The following is a 21779-nucleotide window of genomic DNA, read 5'->3' as shown; positions in this document are numbered from 1 at the left end:
CTCTTAGGCACAGAGGGGGTGTTGAAAATAAGGGACTAATCCCCTAATTAGGTGCCTTACGAGGCCCTCTCACAGAACCCTTACAGGGATCTATTCAGGACCTATTACAGGGGTCCACAGTGCTTATAAATATAGTGCTTCTATTGCCTTCTATAATATTCGAAGGCTAGCACTACCACACTCGCTATTATAAATCAAACCTTCTATAACCTTCTACTAGGTTCGGTTTGACCTACTCTTTTACAGGGCATTACAGCGCTCTCACGCCTATAAATATAGGCCCTCGTTCACTACTAGATAGTTCTAAATTAAGTCATTCATTCACTAAGTTCTTCACCTATATCTTGCCTACCCTAAAGAGAAGATTGCTAAATCGGTCGCTTTCTTCCTTTACTAAAGGGATTCCCGGATTATCGCGATTCACTTACCCTGCGCCTAGAAGAGTATTACTCTTTAATATTAACTAAAGCTTTAATTCGGGTTAAATCTAAGCTAAATTAAGTACCTTACGAGCCGATTAACCTTAAAGCCTTCCTATAAGACCTAGCGCGAGAGACGCCTAGCGAGATAAACCTATCTAGCCCGCCGCGATAACTATCCGAGGCCTTAATAAATATTAAGGTAGCCGAAAAAGCTTACGATAATATAATAGATTAAGCGGTTAATAAGGTAGTTAGTAAGGTAATTAAATAAGCTATTAATTAGCTACGGAAGAGGCTAAGGGCTCCTATAGCGGGTAGTATTAATAAAGAGGTTCGGCCTCGCTATTCTTAGCGGGAAACGAGGCTAACCTCCCGGGTACGGCGATCGTAATTATAAATATAGCCTTATATTATAATTAATTAAATACAACTACCTATCTTAATCGAGAACTTCTACGTACTTTTAATAACCACTATATACCCTCCGAATAATATAAATAATATTATCGTGAAGTCTACGATCGTAGGATCACGCTAAATTAAATAAGATACGATATAATATAATTACGCGGTAAGGGTAGCTATTTCTATGAGGCTACGAGGACGGTGGTGCGTGCGTGCAGTTAGGGCAGTCGGGGCAGGAGGGGTTGATACGGTGTGGCAGTTCTTGATCTAATATCCCACCGTACACAATAGCCGCCTAGATGAGCTTCTCCTCGAATCACCCGAGCGCAGATTTCCATCGTCCATCAAGCTGCAGACACCTGATTCATCGACTCACCGTACATCCACCCGTGCGCCTGGCGCATACGACCTGCGGTTTTGAGATCCAGCTCGAACCATGTACGCCCAATGACATGTCCGTCTCGGCCCACGACAAGCTAGACTAGCCAGCACTATAGATAGACCTGCATGTTCTCAGCATCCAGGCTGATCAGATATCACCATAATCACTCCCTTAGCACACCATCGAACAAAGGCAACGCCTCTGATCTGTCGGAATGGACCCTTATCCGCACCCGTACTCCCAAGCTGCCAAGCTCGACCCGAGGATCAAGGACCCTCGCCCTCCCATTGAACCATCCCTGGCACCACTCATTGACTCATGCCAGCTGCCCGAGGACCTGAGTCTCGATCTCTTGCGCGGGACGGGCCAGGATGAGATCTTCGTCTATACCGCGGACAAGGTGCTCCAAAGTGCCCCCACCCTGAAGCACACGGAATACTCGACACCAGAGCGCCATGGCATCTCTGTTCTTCTCTCCGTCTTCTCCCCCAAGGAGCCAACGTCTCAGGCACTGCCCGCCTTGTACCACATCCATGGTGGAGGCATGGTCGCTGGTGATCGGTTCACCGCCCTGCCCGAGTTGGTGAGCCTGCTCAAGGGCATCGAGTGCGTCGTGGTGTCCGTAGAATACCGGCTCGCGCCAGAGACACGCGCGCCTCGTGCCGCCGAGGACTGCTACGCTGGACTGGCGTGGACGTGGGAGCACGCAGGGGAGTTGGGCGTGGACCCATCCCGCATCGTGGTCTGGGGTGTCTCAGGCGGTGCTGCCCTGGCGACCGCTGTCTGTCTCATGGCCCGGGACGCACAGCGTCGTGGTGGTGATGGTGGTGATTCTGACGCCCCCATGCCCTTTGTCAAGGCGCAGATGCTCGTGACGCCCATGCTCGACGATCGCTGCGACACCGTGTCGGAAGCAGTTTGAGTACGGCAGCCCCATGTCTGGCGTCACGCTCCGCATGGTCTGGGACCACGTCCTCGGCCAAGACCGGGGCACGGACAAGGTGTCCTCCTACCAGGCCCCCTCGCGCGAGCAAGATTTGTCGGATATGCCCCCGACCTATGTCGACGTGGGCGAGTGCGAGGCTTTCCGCGACCCTGCCGTCCTCTTTGCCATGAACATGTGGCGATGTGGATCGACATGCGAACTGCACGTGTGGCCTGGAGCTTTCCATATGTTCGACGGCATGGAGAACCCAGAGGTACCGCTGATCCAGAGCGCCATACTCGCCAAGAAGAGCTGGCTTGCGCGGATGATGGGTGGTGGGTGATGGGGCAGTATCTCAACATGGAAGCTGGGTAACTTGATCCTATACGTACACTTTGAACACGAGTCATGGACCTTCCGCTATAGTAGCATTAAGATATGAGAAACCAATCTAGATCCACAGAACAGCGTCGGAGCTATGTACGGGTAAGTGCCTGTGTCCGAAGAAAAGGGCCCTGGTCCGGTCCGGTCCCATCGAGAAGACAAGGACCCTGAACACACATGCATGTGGCGAGCTGAGCCGGAGACGAGAGACACACTGGGCAAAGACGGGCAATCTTTGCGCTGCATGAGCATGTTTTGAAGTTTCCCATGTCCACATGCAGTCAACATGCTGGCGGTTGGCCACCCTTAATCACTTGTTCCCTTAATCACTTGTTCGTTTGCTGCGGGTCGGATACCATCGCAAATGTGCTCACGCACCCCTGTCCGTGCAGAGAGACTGCATCAAACTAACGGCGTTGGGCTCTTTTATACTTCTTTGTCAGAAGCTCTCTCGTCAGCTACAGAGCCTTCCCTACTCCAGGAACTGCCGTCTCTGCCAAGTCAATCCTTTCCTCACAGCTGCACTCTTCCTCTCTCCTCCTCCTCGCGCAGGAACCCATCTCACCACCCTGGGCAGTAGCAGCAGCAGCAACAGCCGATCTCCTTTCGCCATGAGCCAGCCCACAGCACATCCTCAGACCGACTCTGGCAGTCCGGCGCTCAAAGACCAACATGGCGACCCCGTCGTGGTCGACGCGAGTCGCGATTCCAACTCGGCCCAGGATTCGGGTGCGTTTGATGGCATCGACAAGGAAGCGCAAGCCGGTGTGCAAAACGTCGAAGCAATCGCGACGGTCTGGTCGACCAAGTCCATCATTATCGCATACACCCTGATTTGGCTGGTATACTTTGTCATGCTACTCCAGCAAGGCGCTGGCAATGCTCTCAAACCCTACGTCACATCAGCCTTTCAGTTTCACTCCCTGACGCCCACGGTGGACATTCTCAGTTTTGTCATCAGCGGCTGTGCCAACTTGACAGTCGCCAAGATCCTCGACGTCTGGGGCCGCCCGCAAGGTTATGCCGTGTCCCTCTTCATCGCCACCATTGGCCTGATCATGATGGCCGCCACGACCAACGTCGAGATGTACGCTGCGGCGCAGGTCTTCTGGAGTGTCGGGACGAACGCCCTCATGTACAGCATCAACATCTTTGTGGCCGACACCACAGCCCTGCACAATCGTGCTCTCATGACGGCTCTCACCGCCTCCCCGAACATCATCACGACATGGCTGGGTGGGCCCATCTCAGAGGCTTTCCTCCTCAAGGGGCCCGGATGGCGGTGGTACTTTGGTGCATTTGCCATCATTGTCCCTGTCCTCTGCGCCCCTTTTGTCGTGCTGCTTCTGGTGAATTCCTTCAAGGCCAAGAGGCAAGGCGTGATCAAGAAAGAGGAGACCGTCAAGAGGTCGCCGTGGCAAACCTTTATCCATTACGCTCGCGAGTTTGATGCCGTTGGTCTGCTTCTGCTCACCGCTGGCCTTGCCATGTTCCTTCTGCCATTCAACATCTGGGCATTCCAGCCCAAGGGCTGGCAATCTCCCCTCATCATCTGCCTCCTTGTTTTTGGGCTGGTCCTGATGATTCTGTTTGGAGTCTGGGAGCGCTTCTTTGCGCCTGTCCAGTTTATCCCATACTCACTGCTCTCAGACCGCAACATGGTCGGTGCCTGTGGTCTGGGCACGGTCTTGTTCATCAGCTACTCGTGCTGGGCAAGCTATTTCAGCTCGTTCCTCCAGGTAGTCAACGGACTGAGCATTGCCCATGCGAGCTATGTCGTCCAGATCTCCAGCGTGGGGAGCAGCCTCTTCACCATCGTCACGGGTCTGATCATTCGCTACACTGGACGCTATAAGGCCATCACACTCTACGGCGCGATTCCCGTCTACACTCTGTTCATGGGTCTCATGATCCATTTCCGGACTGCGGACATGAATGTGGGATACATCATCATGTGCCAGGTATTTTTGGCATTTGCTTCTGGTGTTTTGGTCACCACGCCCCCGATCGCCGCCATGTCTTCCTCCTCACACCAGCATATTGCCGTTGTCATCGCCATTGTCGGCATGTTCTCGTCCATTGGTGGTGCTGTTGGTCTTGTCATTGCCGGTGCTATCTGGCAGGCCATCTTCCCGAACCGACTGCTCCTCTACCTCCCGGTTGAGGAACAGGCGAACTTCCTGAATATTTACGGCATGCTCGATGTCCAACTGAGCTATCCCATGGGCAGCCCGGCCCGGATCGCCATTCAGCGCGCGTACTCGGATGCTCAGGCGATGATGTTGACAGCCGGCACCGCCATATGGGTGCTTGGCGCTGTTGCGGTGGCTTTCTGGAGGAACACGGATATCAGGACTATTCAGCAGGTTAAGGGCAAAGTCATTTAATCAAGGTCTATATATAGAGTCGTCTATACTCACTGCGGTCATCCGTCGCTCGGGCCATGGCTAGAAGATAGCCCTCTCCGCATAGTTCCTTTTTTTCTGGACAAGACGCTTATACAAGGCATCGCGTCTTTTAAATAGTAAGATTTAATTCGAAGTAGTCATATTGTCCCCTAATTTGTACGTTCATAAAAAGGTAGCCTTGGGTTCTCATAATATGTAAGAATCCTTTATAGAAGCGTAGGATCGCAGCAGCATGGTCAAATAGTAGTGCTGATCTACAGCGGCAGCAGGATTCGCGAGCTCTTTGCGAAACTACGGACATTCCAAGCACAATGTCTCATTCCCCTGCGTCGGATGCTTGATCAGATTCAAGGGGGCAAATAGTATCACACCGTCATTTGAGCCAGTTTCCGTTCCAGCTTCTTCCAAGTGGAACCTTGGCGTCAGCTGGCACGGTGCTAGGTGCATGGCACTAGTGATTGAGCATGTTATTGCTGAAACTCCCTGTCTTCAGCTCTTCTTCGGGAACCTTGGTCAATTCACGCTCACTGTTGTTGAGTTGCAAGGTGATGGCATCGACAAGGCGGCAAAAGCTGGGCAGTGTTTGCCCGCCACTGGCACACAGGGCGGACGACCAGGCCTTTGATTTATCAGAGATTGTGCCCTTGAATGGCGCCGAACATGAGGATGTCTCAGATGGCTCGGTATCTGGAGAAGTGTCTAATACTCATGGGCCTCTTTCTCGCGCCGAACCAGGCGTTGACAGCACCGACGACGTCGCGCCATTATGGACAACCAGCACGTTGACCGTCGCCTACGCAGCTATTTGGCTGGTCTATCTCGTGGAGAGCATGTTGATGGGTACAATGGCCAGCCTGGCTCCCTTCATTACGTCTGACTTCTCCTCACACTCATTGACACCGACGGTCGGCATCTTGAGCAGCATCATCGGGGGTGTCGCCAATCTGACCCTGGCCAAAGTCCTCGATATCTTTGGTCGACCGATGGGCTTTGTCTATTGCATCATTCTTGCTATTCTAGGACTTCTTCTCATGACAGTCTGCAATGGCATTGAGGTCTATGCCGTCGCGCAGGTCTTCCAAAGCATCGGCAACAACGGAATTCTCTACAGCCTGGCTGTCTTTGTTGCGGATACTTCGTCCTTGCAAAACCGAGGTCTCATCCAGGCCGTTGTGAGCTCCCCCAATCTCGTCGCATGCTTGGCAGCCGGACCTCTTGCATCGTGGTTCTTGGGCGGTCCCGGATGGCGCTCGGCTTTTGGCATGTTCGCAGTTCTGGTTCTCATCGTCACGTCGCCGCTATTTGGTCTTATTTTGGTTAAGACAAGACAAGCTGAGAGGTCAGGGCTTGCGTCCAAGCCGGAACGGGACTCGGATAAGACTCGACTCGGTGTTCTTACTTACTACTGCCAACGGTTCGACATGATTGGCCTCGGCCTCCTCTCCTCTGGCGTGGCACTGATCCTGTTGCCTTTCAACCTGTATGCGCAAGCGGACTGGAATCACTCAGTGCTCGCCATCATGCTGGTTATAGGAGTTGTTTTGATTATTGGGCTTGTCTTCTGGGAGCGAAACTATGCGACCCTGACTTTCATGCCGTACACGGTTCTTCTGGATCGTACGGTCATTGGGGCTTGCATCTTGTCCGCGACCTTGTTCTTCAGCTTTTGGTGCTGGAATAGCTTCTTCAGCTCATACCTGCAGGTTGTGAACGGACTCAGTGTGGCTCAGTCCAGCTACGTTGTTCAAACATACACCGTCTGCTCAGTTCTGTGTGGCATCGCTGTGGGTGCTCTGATCCGCCAGACAGGCCGCTTCAAGCCCGTATGTCTGTATGTTGGCATGCCGCTCAGTATCATTGGAACTGGCTGCATGTCACTTCTGAGCAGTCTACAAGCTGGTTCTGCACCCATTGTGGTCTGTCAGATTGCACTCTCCGTCGCGGCTGGCGTCATTATGGTCTGTGATGAGATCGCCATGTTAGCCGCAGCGCCGCAACAGCACACTGCTGTCTGCTTGGCTGTTCTGGGGCTTTTTGGTAACATTGGAGCTGCGGTCGGGCTGACAGTGGCCTCCGCAATTTGGCAAAGTGTCTTTCCTGCAACACTAAGGGAGTCTCTGCCGTCTGAGGCGCTTCCTGATCTGGAGAAGATATACGCCAATCTTTCAACCCAGCTCTCTTATCCGATGGGCTCAGAGGTCCGGATTGGGATTCAAAATGCCTACGCCGTTTCGCAGATGAGGATGCTTTTGGTCGGCTCTGTAGCTTGGATAGTCGGCTCTGTTGGTGTCCTGATGTGGCGGAACATCAACGTGATCGAGGTGAAGCAAAAGAAAGCTGGGTATCGTTAGGGTATGTTTAGACCTGGTTCTGCAGCGCGGGCTTTGACGATAAATTTGAACTTGAAGAGATTTGCTTAAATCGCATATTCTTCACACACTGGGCGCCGTGACATGAAAACAGACTGATGGGCTGGCAAGCTATCAAATGAGAGTGCACGACAGACGCATTGCGTCAACGTCGGCAACGCTCAACGGTGAATATCAAAGGCCGCTATAAGAGAATGATTCAGATAACATCAGAAAGCGACAATTTTCATTCACTCGCCGCTACCATTTTCCTCCTGTACAAAGAGGCATACTGCTTATCGAAAGTGGGTACAGGGTAATCACCGTGACCCAGCGTATGCTGCCCCCCCGGCAAGACCTTGAATATCTTATGCGCTGTTTCCTCTGTATAGTCATCGAGGACAGCAGATATACGAGCAAGAAACCTTTGTGGATGCGCCAAAGCATATGTCGTAGCCAGTTCCTTCCACTCATTGAACGAGACGAGCTTGCTCTGGCCGTCCTTCGCCATCAACGTAAAGAATTCAGTACAGCTGACAGCCTGCGGATTCCGGAAATCATAGTCCTGGCCTTGCTTGGCCAAGTCTTCTGTCATAAGGTTGACAATGGTCTTGGACAAGTAGTCGACGGGAAGGACGGCAGACAAGTCTGCGTCCACGCGAGGCCACACTCCCACGGCTAGACAGCCGGAGATGAAGTTATGGAAAAAATCACCACGATCACGCCGAAAGTGACCAGTGGAAGCCGAAGCGGCCACATATGGCAGGCGATATACCGTTGCTTTGGCTCCACGCCATCGGGCAGCTGAGACTAGTCTCTCAGCAATATACTTTGAAGTCCCATAGCCGTACTCCTGGTCTTTCTCGGTCAAGTCGAAACCCATGTGTTTTGGCAGTGTCGATATGGTAGAGATCAGATGTACCGACTTGGGACAGCCGAGTGACGCCAGACGCAGGACTTCGTGGGCACTGATGATGTTTGGGCCTATGTAATCCTCCAAAGGCCGCATCCAGTCGACAAGACCGGCAGAATGGCAGATTGCATCGACTTTGCTGGACAGATCCAGAAATTCGTTCTCATCCAAGCCCAGCAATGGCTTTGAAATGTCGCCTGTCACTGGTTCGAGAAGCGACGTGAAAGCTGGATTCCACAGGTCGTAGCTTTCAAGTGCCTTGATCAGTCGAGACCGAGCCATGTCGACATCATTGGCTCTGGCGAGCGCATGGACACGGATGCCCTTTTGCAAGAGGTCGTGGAGGATGAAAGCCCCTACGAAGCCAGTACCACCGGTGAGAAACACGGCGCTAGGACGTTCCTCCAAGCGCTTCTCCGTGTTTTCGAACGTGATGGAGTTGTCCAGGCAGCCGTTGCAGATGGATTCCATGTCCAGTGACGCCGTGTCCTCTTTCACTGATGTTCCAGGCGTCTCGACGCCAAACGACTCCACCGACCCCGAAGCAGATATGCTTTGCAACTCCGAAAGTAGAAATCTGCTCAGGTCTAGCAAGTTTTTGTGATGAAACAGAATATTGACGGAAAGTCTCAAGCCCGTCATTGTCGCTAGATGGTTGCGTGTTTGTACTGCCGTCAGTGAGTCGATGCCGATTTCCTGCAGTGGGCGATTTACATCCACATTCTCGCTTCGGGTGAAGCCAAGAGCTCGTGCCGCCACGTCTCGAACAAGGCCCAGGATTATGTCAGGATGATGAGCGGGATCAGAACCACTGAGAACGTCCTGAAGGTTAGGCTTTGAAGTACCATGGTCGTTCCCTCGACCGAGGAGGTGACCGAGATACGGTGGCACTCTGCCTTGTGACTGAACATACTTTTGCAATCGATGTACATCCAGCGCAGCGCCAACCGTTAAAGACCTCCCGGACGTAATGGAATCTTCAATCAGAGAAAGACCCTCATTTGGCGTCAAGACATCGAGACCAAACTGGTCCAGATTGGCAAGAGTGTTCTCGCCGAGCCTCGACGCCATCCCTTCGCCGGCCCAGGTTCCAAAAGCGATAGATGTCGCTGGCAAGCCCTGAGCGCGGCGTGCGTGGCTCAGAGCATCCAGAAAGACATTGGAGGCAGCGTAGTTGGCGAGGCCCGGCATGCCCATGACCCCTGAGATGGATGAGAAAAGGAAGAAGACATCAAGGTCGAGATGCTTGGTCGCTTCATGTAGCATCCAACCGCCCACAGCCTTGGGGAGGAGGGTAGTCATGAACCTGTCTGGGGTCATATTTGAGAGAACCCCCGAATCCGAGACACCAGCCGCATGGAACACGCCTCGCAATGGACGGTCGTCATTGAACGTGGCTATAATATCTTTCAGGGTGGGAGGATTAGAGACATCACCGGCTGCAACCGTAACTAGAGCTCCAAGTGCGGTGAGCTGCGCCACGAAGTCTGCTGATCCAGGGTTTTGAAGTCCCTTGCGCGAAACGAGGACGAGATCACGGACGTTGTGGCGCGTCACAAGCCATCTACTCACACGCCTTCCGAGATCACCGAGGCCTCCCGTGATAATGACAGCTCCGTCTTGGCGGATCATCTCAGGTTTTGGTAGAGACTTTGGAATTGGCGTGACTCTTTTCATGCGTGGCACGAGTACTAAGCCCTCGCGCACGACACACTCTGGCTCGTGAACGTGGGACAATATTGCCGCAAGGACATCGCCACCAGGGGGCTCGGTGAGATCAATCAACCGTAGGCTCAACTCTGGATGCTCGTTGCTGACCGTTCGTATCAGCCCCGCGAGTGGTGCGGCAACTACATTCATGCCCTCGTCGTAGCTCCTGACACCAGTTCCGACAGAGTGGTTAGTAATCCACACAATGGGAGAGAGCGAGAAGGTTGAAGAAGCGGCTTCTTGTAGTATCTGTAGGCCCTCTGCAACGAGGTCTCTCAAATTCGAACAATCCGCATCAATCGAGGTCGTATCGAATATCATAACCAGACCAGAGAGACCCTCCGCATCTCGTGTGCTCTGAACAGGAACAAGGTGTATTCCGGTGGCGCGTAGAGACTTGACAACATGGCTTGCCCAGCTAGTTACTGTGCTGGTGGGTAACAAGCCCCATCCTCCAGAAGGTCGCGCCTTTGCCACGACCAACGGTTGCCATACCATCTCGTATTGCAGATGATCTATGGATTGATGATCGCCTGTCAACGTGTCCTCCTTATCCATTGCGACTTCAGGCCTGGCCAAGAACGTCCGATCGAATGCGTATGTCGGGAGCTCAACACGTCGACAGTGGTACGGGCTGAAGTAGTTGCGCCAATTGACTTTGACGCCACGCTCATGTAAAGCAGATGCGCTTCGCGAGAGGATATTCGTGGGATCTTTACCACGGTCAAGAGACGGCAACCAGGCCACAGGTGCATTGCCGTCTGGAAGACAAGCAGCTCCGAGCGCACTCAAAATTGGACGAGGCCCAATTTCAAGGAAATTGCTGATTCCTTCGTCTATGAGGGCCGTGATGCCTTTGGAGAAGCGAACCGGCTCGCGGACCTGACGAACCCAGTAGTCTACTTGCAGTAGTTGGTCCGGTTCGACGTGTCCACCCGCAACACTACTCACAAAGTTGACTTTGGGAGCTCGCAAGTGGATACTTTCAATGATAGCTTGATAGTCGTCGAGTATAGCATCCATGTGTCTCGAGTGGAACGCATGTCCTTGTGTCAAAGTCTTGATCTTGTAGCCTTGCGTTGCGAAATGGCTCGCTATAATATTGGCCGCTTCAACGTTGCCTGAGATGACAGTTTGCGTTGGTGAGTTATAAAGAGCAATTCCCACTTTATCTCCGAGACTCAGAGACGAGATAGCATTTTCAACCTCTGGTGCAGAAGCACTCAAGGACATCATGCTCAAAGCATCGCTTTCAAGGCTCTGCATTAAGCTTCCACGCGCGGCCACAAGCCGACACGAGTCTGGCAGATCCATGATGCCGGCGATGTGAGCGGCTGTAATCTCACCAAGACTATGCCCAAGGACGACGTCAGGCACCACGCCCCAATCCTGCCAAAGTCGGCGAAGGGCTACCTGCAAAGTGAAAAGAGCCGTCTGTGCGTAGTCTGTCCGATCAAGAAGGGAGGCTGTAGCTGTCCCTGGCTCAGACCACATCACGTCCAGCAATGGTGGATCAAGCGCGTTGAAGTAGGTAGCAACTTCTGTGATGGCATCTCGAAAGACGGGGTACGTCTCATACATGTCCTTCCCCATGCCTGGCCATTGGCTGCCTTGCCCAGTGAACAGCATTGCTAATTTGGGTGGCTTTGATAGTTTTGTAGAGGGACAGACTTGGCTCTCCAACGCGAGCAGCTTTTCTGACAGCTCTTCTCTGCTCTCAGCCACTACAAACGTGTTCAACTTGAATTGAACTCGACTTGTGGCAAGAGAATATGCAATATCAAAGAGAGAGTCGTTGTTGTTGAGTCCACTGGTAATGGATTGGCGAAGTTTCCCGGCTTGCGTCCTCAGAGACACTTCTGTGTCTGCGGAAAGAAGGAAAGGCATAGTACGGGCTGTTGGTCTACTATCTGTAGGGGCTGAGCGAAACTTGAGCGGCTCTTCTAGTATAGCATGGGCATTGGTTCCACCAATACCGAAAGCGCTCACTCCCGCACGTCGAGGCCTTTGAGTCGAGATCCACGGCCGTTTCGCAGTAAGGGGAAACATATTCGCACCACGCCAGTCCACTGCTGGGGCTGGCTCAGTGATGTGTAAACTCTGTGGTAAACTGCCGTTTTGCATGGACAACACCACCTTCAGGAGGCCAACCATGCCAGCAGCAGCTTGTGTATGACCGATGTTGGACTTGGCAGATCCTACAAACAACGTGTCTCCAGTCTTGCGATCGGGACCAAACACCTCGGCAATGGCAGTCGCCTCGATTGGATCACCGAGTTTAGTACCAGTGCCATGTGCCTCGACAAAGTCAATATCGAATGGCTGCAGACCAGCGTCTTTCAAAGCCGCACGTATCAACCGTTTCTGCGCCGATCCGCTGGGTGTGGCCAAGGTCGCGCTCCGGCCATCATGGTTGACGGCCGTGCCACGAATAACAGCATGGATCTTATCGCCGTCACGTTGTGCATCAGAAAGCCGTTTCAAGACAACTGCCGCGGAGCCTTCCGACCAGCCAGTACCTTGCGTGTCCGCGGAAAACGACCGGCAGCGGCCATCGGGGGACATGCCGCCAAGAACACTGAATTCCGCGTGGAGTCCAGGGTTGAGCATCAGACTCACCCCCCCAGAGATGGCCATGTCGCAATCTCCCTGCTGAAGAGCCCGGCAGGCGAGATGGGTTGTGACGAGAGACGAGGAGCACGCAGTGTCAACGGTCATTGTGGGGCCCTCGAGTCCGAAATGATACGAAATGCGACCTGACATTGTACCGGCAGCGGATCCTGTTGCGTGATAGCCGTCGAGCTGTGATGTAGTTCGAACAGTACCTGGATTCAGGGGAACGTGCGCAAGGACATTGCTTGTGCCAATGTAGGCGCCTGTTCGACTGCCCAGAAGCTGCTCTGGAGTGTATCCAGCCCTTTCAAAAGCTTCCCAGGCCATTTCAAGCATCAAGTACTGTGCAGGATCTAGCCTGCGTGCCTCACGCGGGGAGATTCCAAAGAAGCTGGCATCGTATGCGTGGATGGACGATATAAAACCCCCGCGACGACAATATGTCGCTTCCAGATCGTCTTTCCAGCGCCCTTGTGGTACCTGTGTTATGGCATCTATACCATGGTCTAGTAGTGTCCAAAACTCGTCTGGAGTGTTGACGCCCCCTGGCAGGCGACATGCCATGGAGACAATCGCAATCTTCTCGTTGTTGGGGCGATACTGCGTGCCCTCACCAAGGCTCGGGCCATTCTTCTCAATGGTAGTGTCGGTCAAGTAGTTTGTCAGGCTCTTGATGGTATAGTGCTCGAATAGCTTGGGTATAGGAACAAGTCGACAGAGGAGAGCTTCCAGCTTGCCTTGAGCGCGCACCAAACGCAAAGAATCCCCTCCAATCTCGAAAAAGTTATCATGAACGCCAAATTGATCATGTCCGAGGACTTGTGACCAGATTGTTCGTATTCGATGCTCCAATGGCTCAACTTCCAGTGGCACGACCCTCGTCGATGTGGTAGTAACAGGATCTGGCAGGGCTCTGCGGTCGATCTTCCCATTGATTGTCACCGGGAAGGACTGCAACTCGACGAAAAACGTAGGGATCATGTAGCTAGGCAGATATTTTTTTAGCCACGGCCGTAAAACGCGGTCCAGCCCATTTCCCGCGGAGTGCTTTCGCATGTAATATGCCACCAGTCTTTCGTCTCGGACAGTCACAACCGTCGCGGACACCTGATCGTGTCGATTTATGGCTGCCTCCACATCTCCAAGCTCGATTCGGTGGCCCCGAATTTTCACTTGCCCGTCTATTCGTCCCAAGACGCACAGTGTGTCTGGTGATATCATCCGCGCTTGGTCACCGGTCCGATACATCTGCCCTGTATGAAAAGGGTTCTTCAGGAAGCGGGACGCACTTAGATCGGCTCTTTTCCGGTACCCTTTGGCTACACCGATGCCGGCGATAAAGAGCTCACCGAGACTGCCTGTGGGCACAGGACTCATATTTTCGTCGAGGATGTGAAGCCGACAGTTGGTGATTGGATTTCCCACAGCAATGTGATGACCTCTCGTGACTCTCCAGATGCAAGCGTAGACAGTAGCCTCGGTCGGCCCATACATATTCCACATGCGGTCGCAGCAGGCTGACAGCCGATCAGCCAATGTCCGCGAGAGAGACTCGCCACCGCAAAGTATCTTTTCAAGACGGGGTTCGCCAGTCCATCCGGAATCAAGAAGCATTTGCCAGATAGCGGGCGTGCCCTGCACTATGTTGACATTGTGTTTCACTATTAACTCGATGATTGCCCTTGGATCTGTTTGATGGTGTCTTTGGGCGAGGACTACGGTGCCACCGCATATGAGGGGAAGAAATAGCTCGAGAACGGCCATGTCGAAGGAGACCGTGGTGAGTGCCAACATGCGATCCCTTGCGCTGCACCCAGGCTCGCGCTTCATAGAAAGTAGCAAGCTGGCCACGCTCTCGTGCGTTACCTCGACGCCTTTTGGTCTGCCTGCGGAACCGGACGTGTACATTATGTAGACGAGGTCGTACGGGCGGACATCCAAGTCAAGGTTGTGCCCCCCTTGACTTAAAGTGGCGAGATGTGTAGCAGTTATGCAGACAGCGTCTTGAATGTCTGGTAACTGGTGGCTCTCATCCTCGGTGATGACCAGCTTTGGACACGCGTCCTCAATCATCATCTTGACGCGCTCTGTCGGTAGAGCGGGGTCAATGGGTACATAGGTGGCGCCCGTCTTCATGACAGCCAACAGCATGGCCACGAGATTGATGGACCGATCGAGAGAAACCGCGACGACATCTTCTCTCTGCAAACCATGTTGAAGAAGACTTCGGGCAAACTGGTTAGCCCTTTGATTCAAAACGAAGAATGTCGCTTCGTCGTCTCCGCAGATGAGGGCAGTCTTGCGTCCATGACATTCGACTACCCGTTCAAAGAGTGCATGGGTACATTGTCCCAGAGTTGTTGGATCGGATGTGTCGTTGAAGCTTTGCACTCTGGTCGCGGAGTCTTCCTCAAAAGAGCCGTAGGGTTCATTGACCTGTGTCATTCTTCTGAAGAGGTTATGCCAAGAGCTTGGCAGACCACAGGAGGGTATTGGTAGATACAGAGATTCAAGTTGGACTGATTTTATACAGCCAAATCGACGCCTACGAACCCGGGAGGCGGGATGTACTCAAAGCTGGAGCCGTCTCAAGCGATTCTGATCGTCGAAAGAGCTTCCCGAACAGCAATGATTGCTCCCTCTCTACTTTTGCGGCGTGTTCTGTCCGTATGTGCATGTATAAGCCGGGTCATCAACTGACATCCTGCACGGACGGCATGCCTGCGAGAATCAACGGAGGTGACACTCGCTTCTCACACACCTACCCAGTTTAGGACAGGGTCCGCAACCAAGTTTTTGTGAAATGTCTAGACGCCCCCGCCGCGGGGTCTCTTGGGTGCGTTTTGGTAGTTCGAGATTTCCCTTGAGGCTGATGGGGGGCGAGTGTCACATGCTTGATCTGTCTGAGTAGACGCATGTGTCTGACCCCTGGCAGTGAAGCTACATGTAATTGGGCCGAATGAAGCATAAAATAGACGGCCCTTTTCCTCCCCTTCCTCAACGGGTGAATACTTTCATACGAGATACCGAGACAACAGCCTGGCTGGCGTGTACGTTCACCCTCGAGGCCAACTTCAACCCCACCAGTGTTCCGCTGCTTCGAACATCACCATGGTTGTTGTAGCTGTCGCGGGCGGTACAGGAGATCTGGGCCGTGTCCTCGCCCAGGCTGTAATTGATACTGGCAGACATGAGGTGTACATTCTATCGCGCAAGGTACGCACCAAGTCGGCTCCATCTCCCAATGACCAGTCGACATGCTGACTTGCTCACACAAACAGCCCCCTGTCGACCAGGATGATCAAATCATCCAGACAAACTACACGGAGGAGTCAGTGGTCCACATTCTGTCGGAGAAGAGCGTCGAAGTGGTCATCTGCGCGCTGATCATGGACAGCGACTCTGCTTGCGAGGCCCAGTTGCGTTTGATACGCGCCGCTGATCAGTGCCCATCTGTCAAACGCTTCATCCCCTCCGAATTCAACGTGGAATACGACGTCGGTGATGAATTCCTGCCGTATCCAGAGAAGAGATTCCATCAGATCGCGCGGCGGGCGCTTGAGCGGACCAAGTCGGTCGAGTATGCCTACTTCTACCCTGGCATGTTCATGGACTACTTTGGGATGCCGCGCGTCTCAACTTGTCTCCGCCCCCTGTATTTCTTCATTGACCCTGTACACGGTCGAGCAATCCTTCCGGGGGACGGTGAGGGGAAGATGAGCATGACTCTTACGACGGATGCGGCAAGATACCTCGCCCTGGCCCTGGACCTGCCCAAGTGGCCACGCGTGCTGAAGGCTGTGGCGAGTACAGTCTCACTCAATGAGCTCGTCACGCTCGTCGGCAAGAGTCAAGATCGTCCTCTGCAGGTCACGTTCCAGCCTGTGGAAGACCTTCTCCGCCACGACAGCATACCTCTACTCTCAAACATGCATCTCGCAAAGGACTATCCTGACCGATTCCCGGGGGGCGTGGAGCAAGTGCGCACCTTAGTCGCCGATCTGGAGGCAGGGGTGGCATTGGGCGCTTATGACTTGAGCGAGGTTCAGGGTGAGCACCTCGACCTGGTCGAGTCGTTCAAGGGTCTGGATCCACCTCCGCAACAGATTGCGGACTTTCTTGAGAGAACGTGGGGATTTTAGGGCCTTGTGGTTCACTACAATCCCTGCTTTCGATAGTACATGCAGGTAATCTGCAGTCAATATATGCAGGGACAAGGTTAGCGCTGACAAGTTGAGGACATGGATGCAGAGGTTGAAGGATTCAAAGGGGCCCCTGTTTGGCAGCCGGGCTATTGGGTATTTGGCCTATTGATCCCCATGTCCATATCTCCAACAGTGATCGGCGCGAGGATTGCCTGTTTACCCAACAATTTATGATTGCCTCCTTTGCGTTCCATTCATGTTGGTACCAGTCTCTGATGTACATCTGCACACGCAGCTGGCTCGACGTTTTCTACAGGTGTGACTCTCACGGCCATCAGTTGTGTTGGACTTGTGGACTACATATGACCATGGCAAATTCCAAGTCCTCATGGATCGTAGTACACCAATTGCTTACCTCCAGAAACTGCATGCTGTCTGAATTCAAGTCATCGCCTCGTATCAGTGCGCAACCATGTCCCGTCCAACTATACAGCACGTGGAAGCCACCCATGGAAGAGACGTCGTTCTCCAAGCGCTGAATGAAGATGGCGCCGTGATCATCAAGAACCTGGTGAGCGCTGAGCAGGTTGCGCTCCTCAACGAAGACATCCAGCCTGCCATGGACGCCCTTGATTCAGGCTCTAAGCACAACAGTGATTGGTTGCGCGACTTTCATGGCTCTCACACAAAGCGCCTGCTGAATCTTGTAACACTGAGCGAAACGTTTCGCGAGGAGTTCCTGGAGAACGAGCTTCTGCACCAGTTGTGCGAATCCATCTTCCTCGAGGATGCTGGAGGATACTGGATGAACACGGCGCAAGTCATCGACCTCGGTCCTGGAAGCAAGGCCCAACCTCTACACCGCGATCAATGGCAATTTCCCATCTTCACATTTTGCGGCCCGGACGCTCCTCAGGCCAGCATCAACTTTATTGTCGCATTGTCCAAGTTCACAGACAAGAATGGGGCGACGAGGGTGATTCCAGGGAGTCACAAGTGGCCTAATCTCATGGAAAACGGTCTGCCGGAGGATTCCATCCCCGCCGAGATGGAACCTGGTGACGCCTGTTTCATTACAGGCAAGGTGGTGCATGGAGGCGGGGCGAATACGACGGCTGACTCCATCCGCCGCGGTATTGCCATTGTCTTCCAGTGCTCTTATCTGACACCCGAGGAGGCCCATCCTTTCCTGGTGACCAAGGAGGTCGCGAGGACGTTGACCCCGCGTGGACAACGCATGATAGGATTCAGATCCCAGTTGCTGAAAGATAGTCCTGGGGTCTGGAAGCGGGACTATGGGGAGGATGAGGAGGCGCATTGCTAGGGGTGTATGCCGACATGGGCTATCGCCATTTGCCACTGCGAACTGCATCAATATCGGTTGCCAAGATTAGTAGTGAGGAAGCTCGTGGGCGGGTTTGCGGTTAAATTCAAGGGTTCTAGACTAGCACGTCCTGGGGTACGGTACCCAGGTATTTATAATCCCCAGCTATCAGTCTATCACCCTTGACTGTTGAATTTGGAAAGACTCGCCGTCCGCGCGCGTAACAAGCAGGCTTTGATCGCCTAAACGAGATTACAGGAGCTCTCATTCCTGCTGCTCTGCGCAAGTACACTCCGCAGAGGATGCAGCACAGTTTCCCCCAATAGATCAATGATTGTTTCAGTAGGAAAAGGCTGTATTCATCTTTACACCCCCTCTCTCTGCGCATTTGACCGCGGCTTGGGCCGCTGGGCATTGCTTGAACCCTTAGTACATGATTTGGAAGGTCGTGTCTCCTCCCCTCCTTGCATCGGCTGACATTGCTTGAGGACTTGAACACATCTCTTGCACGCACCTAGACCTCAAGGGCGGTTTTGTTGTCAGCTCGCAAAAGCCCAGGTGATATTTGCTGTATTAACTTTACTTCCTCTGAAACTGCGTAGCGCAATGACAGAGCCCCCTCCAGGATGTCCTCCTTCGTGGATTAAAGAAGGCGAAAACACATATCGTCAATCATACGGCTTCCAGGAGGCCCTCTACAATGCCATCTCAGCGCCCCCAGGTTCCCCAGCCCTTTTTCTCATCGCCAGCTGGGTCACCTTCAAGCACACTCCGGGGAAGAACGCGGGCCCTGACTTGATCTCTCAACTCCGCCGCGCCTGGCTGCAGATGCGCTGCAAATACCCTGGTCTGGCCGCCGAGAATCTGTCAGATGGAAAGTTCTATCAGTCCCCATTGACTCCTGATGAGCAGCAGCATTGGCTGGACACTACATTTCTCGTGTTGCCTGGGAGAACAACGACAGAGCACTGGACAGACATGGTCAAACCAAGGCAGATGACTCTCAACTACATGCCTGAAGAGAAGCAGCTGTTTCTGCAGGGAGAGCACCATACTCTGGACGGAAGAGGCATTATGAACTTTTGGGATCGGTTCTTCAAATTCCTCGCGTCGCCCGTACAGGTGGATCTGCCTACAATCGACGGCTCTGAGATAGCGCGTCTTCCATTCCGGTCAGACGACCTGTTGGACGTGGCGGAATCCCGCCCAGGAAGGGGTGAACAGCGTGCCCAGGAGATCCTCGCGCCGCTCGCGGACATCGAAAGACCAATCTGCGTACCCGTGGCGCAGCCTCTTCTGCCTCATTGCCTACGCAACTCAGCGGAGCGTCTCAAGGTCAGCGCCACCCTATCGAAAGCCATCATCGACGCATGCAAGACCCAAAACCTGAGTGTCACGGCGAGCTGGCACGCAGCTGTCATCCACGCCACGCAGATTGTGCAGCGACAGCGCAACGCTGGAACCGACAGGTTGAATGGGACAAAGTTTGCCACCTTTGGCAACTTTGACCTCCGTCGGTATTTTCCGTCCACGAGCGACTCTGAGGCTTACTCGGTCGGGAACCATCATTGTGTTCTCCCTTGCGTAGTGGAGCCTGATGGCAAGACATTCTCGCAGATCGTCAAAGAGGTGTCTCGATTCTATCAGCAAGATGTGCCCCGGGAGGATCCCGAGGTCTGGAGTGCCATGGGACCCATGGTGCGCACCTTGCTCCCAGAGTTCGTTCAGAGGCAACTGCAGGAGACAACCCCAGCGGTATCGAGCCTCGGGGCTGCCGACAGCTTCATCAGCTTGTCCTACGGCCACTCGGCCAAGCATGGCTCGTGGACAATCCGAGACGTTTGGTTCGGTGATACTGTTACTGGACCGTGGCTGGAGTGTTTCCTGTGGTCTTGGCAGGGCCGTATTTGTCTCAACACGTGCTATAATTCGGCGTATTATGGCTACACCGAGGTAGACGACTTCAATCAGCTGGTGCTGGAGGAAATGATGAGAGGATTGGGGGTGCGACTTCAGGGTTATATCGGGAAGCTTTAGGTCCAACAGTATGAATATGTTGATTAAGGGACGCCTATAATACTCATTAAGAAACACTCTATCCTTCCAAAAATAACATGGGTTTCATCTAGGGGCAACCGCCCCAGTTGTGCACGACCGCCGTCAACTTTCTCACCTGAAAGGGTTCGTTGACGGCTTCCTCTCCTGTGTTCCCGTCTGCGCTGGCGGCGGCCCTGGCGGTGGAGCTATAGACGACGAAGCCTCCTCGTACGCCGGCGGCAGATCTCCCACATGGGTGTTAGCCCCTTGCTCGCCCGCATACCTTTCAAACGCTCTCCCCCTCTCTTCCTGGAGTTCCTTTCTCGCCTGCTCCAATTCCGTCTCTCTGCTCTTCAACTGCCCCTGGATGCTTCTTCGCCTCCCCTCTGCCGCCTGCAACTGCTCTTGCAGCGCCACCGCGAACCGTTGCACCTCAGCCCTTCCGCGCTTGATTTCGTCGTGAAAGGCCATATCAGTGAAGATGTTGTCAAAGAATACATCTGTCATGATGTTTCCGTGGTTAATGTTGATCGGCGGCATGGGTCCAACGAGGGGCGACGCCTGGCGTGCGTGCTGAATCTGCATCCGCGCGCGCTGGATCATACCCTCCGCCTGGGCGAGCTGGTGCCGTTCCATCATGTCGTGCATCGCCCCGCCGCCAAACATGTCAACCCGGGAGTGCTGCAGTGCCGCCTCTATGTGCCTGAGCGCGCCCATGATCAATGGCACCGCCTCGTTGAGCATACGCACGACGTGCGTCTCGGCCTCAAACTTGGTCCGCGCCTCATGATACGCCTGTATCTTCTGGTCGCTCTGCCTCTCCTTCTTGTCCTCCTCAGGAAACTGCGGAGTCGGCCCGCTGAAGATGGCGTGGTACAGCCGGTCGAGCTCCTGCTGCGCGGCGTCGTGTCGCCTTGCCACCTGCTCTAGCTCGCGCTTCACCTTATTCGCCGCATCGAGCTGCTCGGTCAAGTTTGCCTTTAGCTGGTTGGCTTGGTGCTCTTCCTGCAGGACCTCAAAGTACTCGCGCTCCTCCTTCTCCGCCGCTGCGTCGAACTTGTCCTTCTTGCCCGTAGCCTTGTAGACGAAGCGGCGGATGTTGCTGTCGCGGTACTTTTCGTGGTCTTTGAGTTCCTTGGCACGCTTCTGCTCGAGCTGTTTGAGCTTCTTGTCAATGTTGGCGACATCCTTCTCGAGGTCCTGGACGTAGCGAATTTGCTCTTGGAGGCTGGGTTTGGCGTGGTCCGTTTCTTTGAGGACCTGAAGGAGTTGCGTGTTGCGTGACGCAGCTTCGCGAATTTGCGCTTCAAAATCGGACATTGTGACTTATGTGATGCGCGTTGGAAGAAATCTTGAAGAGTGGTGTTCGTAGGAATGTGGGCGTGTTGTTGGATGTTGGTAAAGCTGTCGGGTGTATGACGTATGTGTGTGGGATTGTTTGGGTAGGTACTAAACTAGTACGCGGGGAGCCAGGCAGCGAAAGGACGGATCCGGGCCCTTTAGATTACTTATTTAGTGAGAAGAGATGAGCTCGAGCACTCATCTATGCATTTCGTCATGATTATCATGTAGTCTCAGGATTGTTGGAACTAATTACCTGTAGACTAAAGTGCCACGTGAGGCAACTTGGTGTGATTAGAGTTTAACCCCACGCTAGAAGCCTATCAATCGTGGCTGTGACTCGAACTGCGCCGCAGTCTGTGGAGCTACCCTAGACCTCGGCCATGATAAGACTCAGGGGGTGGCACTACAATGCTCAGGTG

At 53.6% G+C, this 21779-nt stretch overlaps 7 protein-coding genes across 7 annotated transcripts; 5 read left to right on the top strand and 2 right to left on the bottom strand.

Annotated features, from left to right (window-relative positions):
* Positions 1-1058: 1058 nt before the first annotated feature.
* Positions 1059-2607, top strand: F5Z01DRAFT_655610 (Alpha/Beta hydrolase protein). The gene has a single exon (XM_046263517.1). The coding sequence runs from the start codon at positions 1424-1426 to the stop codon at positions 2129-2131; it is 708 nt and encodes a 235-aa protein (XP_046118471.1). The 5' UTR covers positions 1059-1423; the 3' UTR covers positions 2132-2607.
* On the top strand, positions 2166-2477 carry F5Z01DRAFT_674284 (esterase/lipase; the record flags this gene model as incomplete). The annotated part of the gene is made up of 1 exon (XM_046265023.1): positions 2166-2477. The coding sequence occupies one exon, from the start codon at positions 2166-2168 to the stop codon at positions 2475-2477; it is 312 nt and encodes a 103-aa protein (XP_046118472.1).
* Positions 2608-2719: 112 nt separating the features above from the next.
* F5Z01DRAFT_655609 (siderophore iron transporter mirB) lies at positions 2720-5162 on the top strand. Its single transcript, XM_046263516.1, has one exon. It carries the CDS (start codon positions 3130-3132, stop codon positions 4903-4905), a length of 1776 nt encoding a protein of 591 aa, XP_046118470.1. The 5' UTR covers positions 2720-3129; the 3' UTR covers positions 4906-5162.
* Positions 5163-5457: 295 nt separating this feature from the next.
* F5Z01DRAFT_655608 (major facilitator superfamily domain-containing protein) lies at positions 5458-7306 on the top strand. The gene has a single exon (XM_046263515.1). It carries the CDS (start codon positions 5475-5477, stop codon positions 7275-7277), a length of 1803 nt encoding a protein of 600 aa, XP_046118469.1. The 5' UTR covers positions 5458-5474; the 3' UTR covers positions 7278-7306.
* Positions 7307-7442: 136 nt separating this feature from the next.
* On the bottom strand, positions 7443-14955 carry F5Z01DRAFT_723867 (polyketide synthase; the record flags this gene model as incomplete). The annotated part of the gene is made up of 1 exon (XM_046266618.1): positions 7443-14955. The coding sequence occupies one exon, from the start codon at positions 14953-14955 to the stop codon at positions 7522-7524; it is 7434 nt and encodes a 2477-aa protein (XP_046118468.1). The 3' UTR covers positions 7443-7521.
* Positions 14956-15621: 666 nt separating this feature from the next.
* Positions 15622-20016, top strand: F5Z01DRAFT_622287 (uncharacterized protein; the record flags this gene model as incomplete). The annotated part of the gene is made up of 4 exons (XM_046261256.1): positions 15622-15726; positions 15825-16639; positions 17201-17208; positions 18632-20016. The coding sequence occupies 4 exons, from the start codon at positions 15622-15624 to the stop codon at positions 20014-20016; spliced, it is 2313 nt and encodes a 770-aa protein (XP_046118467.1).
* On the bottom strand, positions 20002-21689 carry F5Z01DRAFT_655603 (uncharacterized protein). Its single transcript, XM_046263514.1, has one exon. The coding sequence runs from the start codon at positions 21334-21336 to the stop codon at positions 20149-20151; it is 1188 nt and encodes a 395-aa protein (XP_046118466.1). The 5' UTR covers positions 21337-21689; the 3' UTR covers positions 20002-20148.
* Positions 21690-21779: the final 90 nt, after the last annotated feature.

The sequence above is a fragment of the Emericellopsis atlantica genome (assembly GCF_019669845.1).
Source record: "Emericellopsis atlantica unplaced genomic scaffold F5Z01scaffold_13, whole genome shotgun sequence".
Classification (NCBI taxonomy): Eukaryota; Fungi; Ascomycota; class Sordariomycetes; order Hypocreales; family Bionectriaceae; genus Emericellopsis; species Emericellopsis atlantica.
This window is presented reverse-complemented; position numbering and strand designations above follow the sequence as displayed.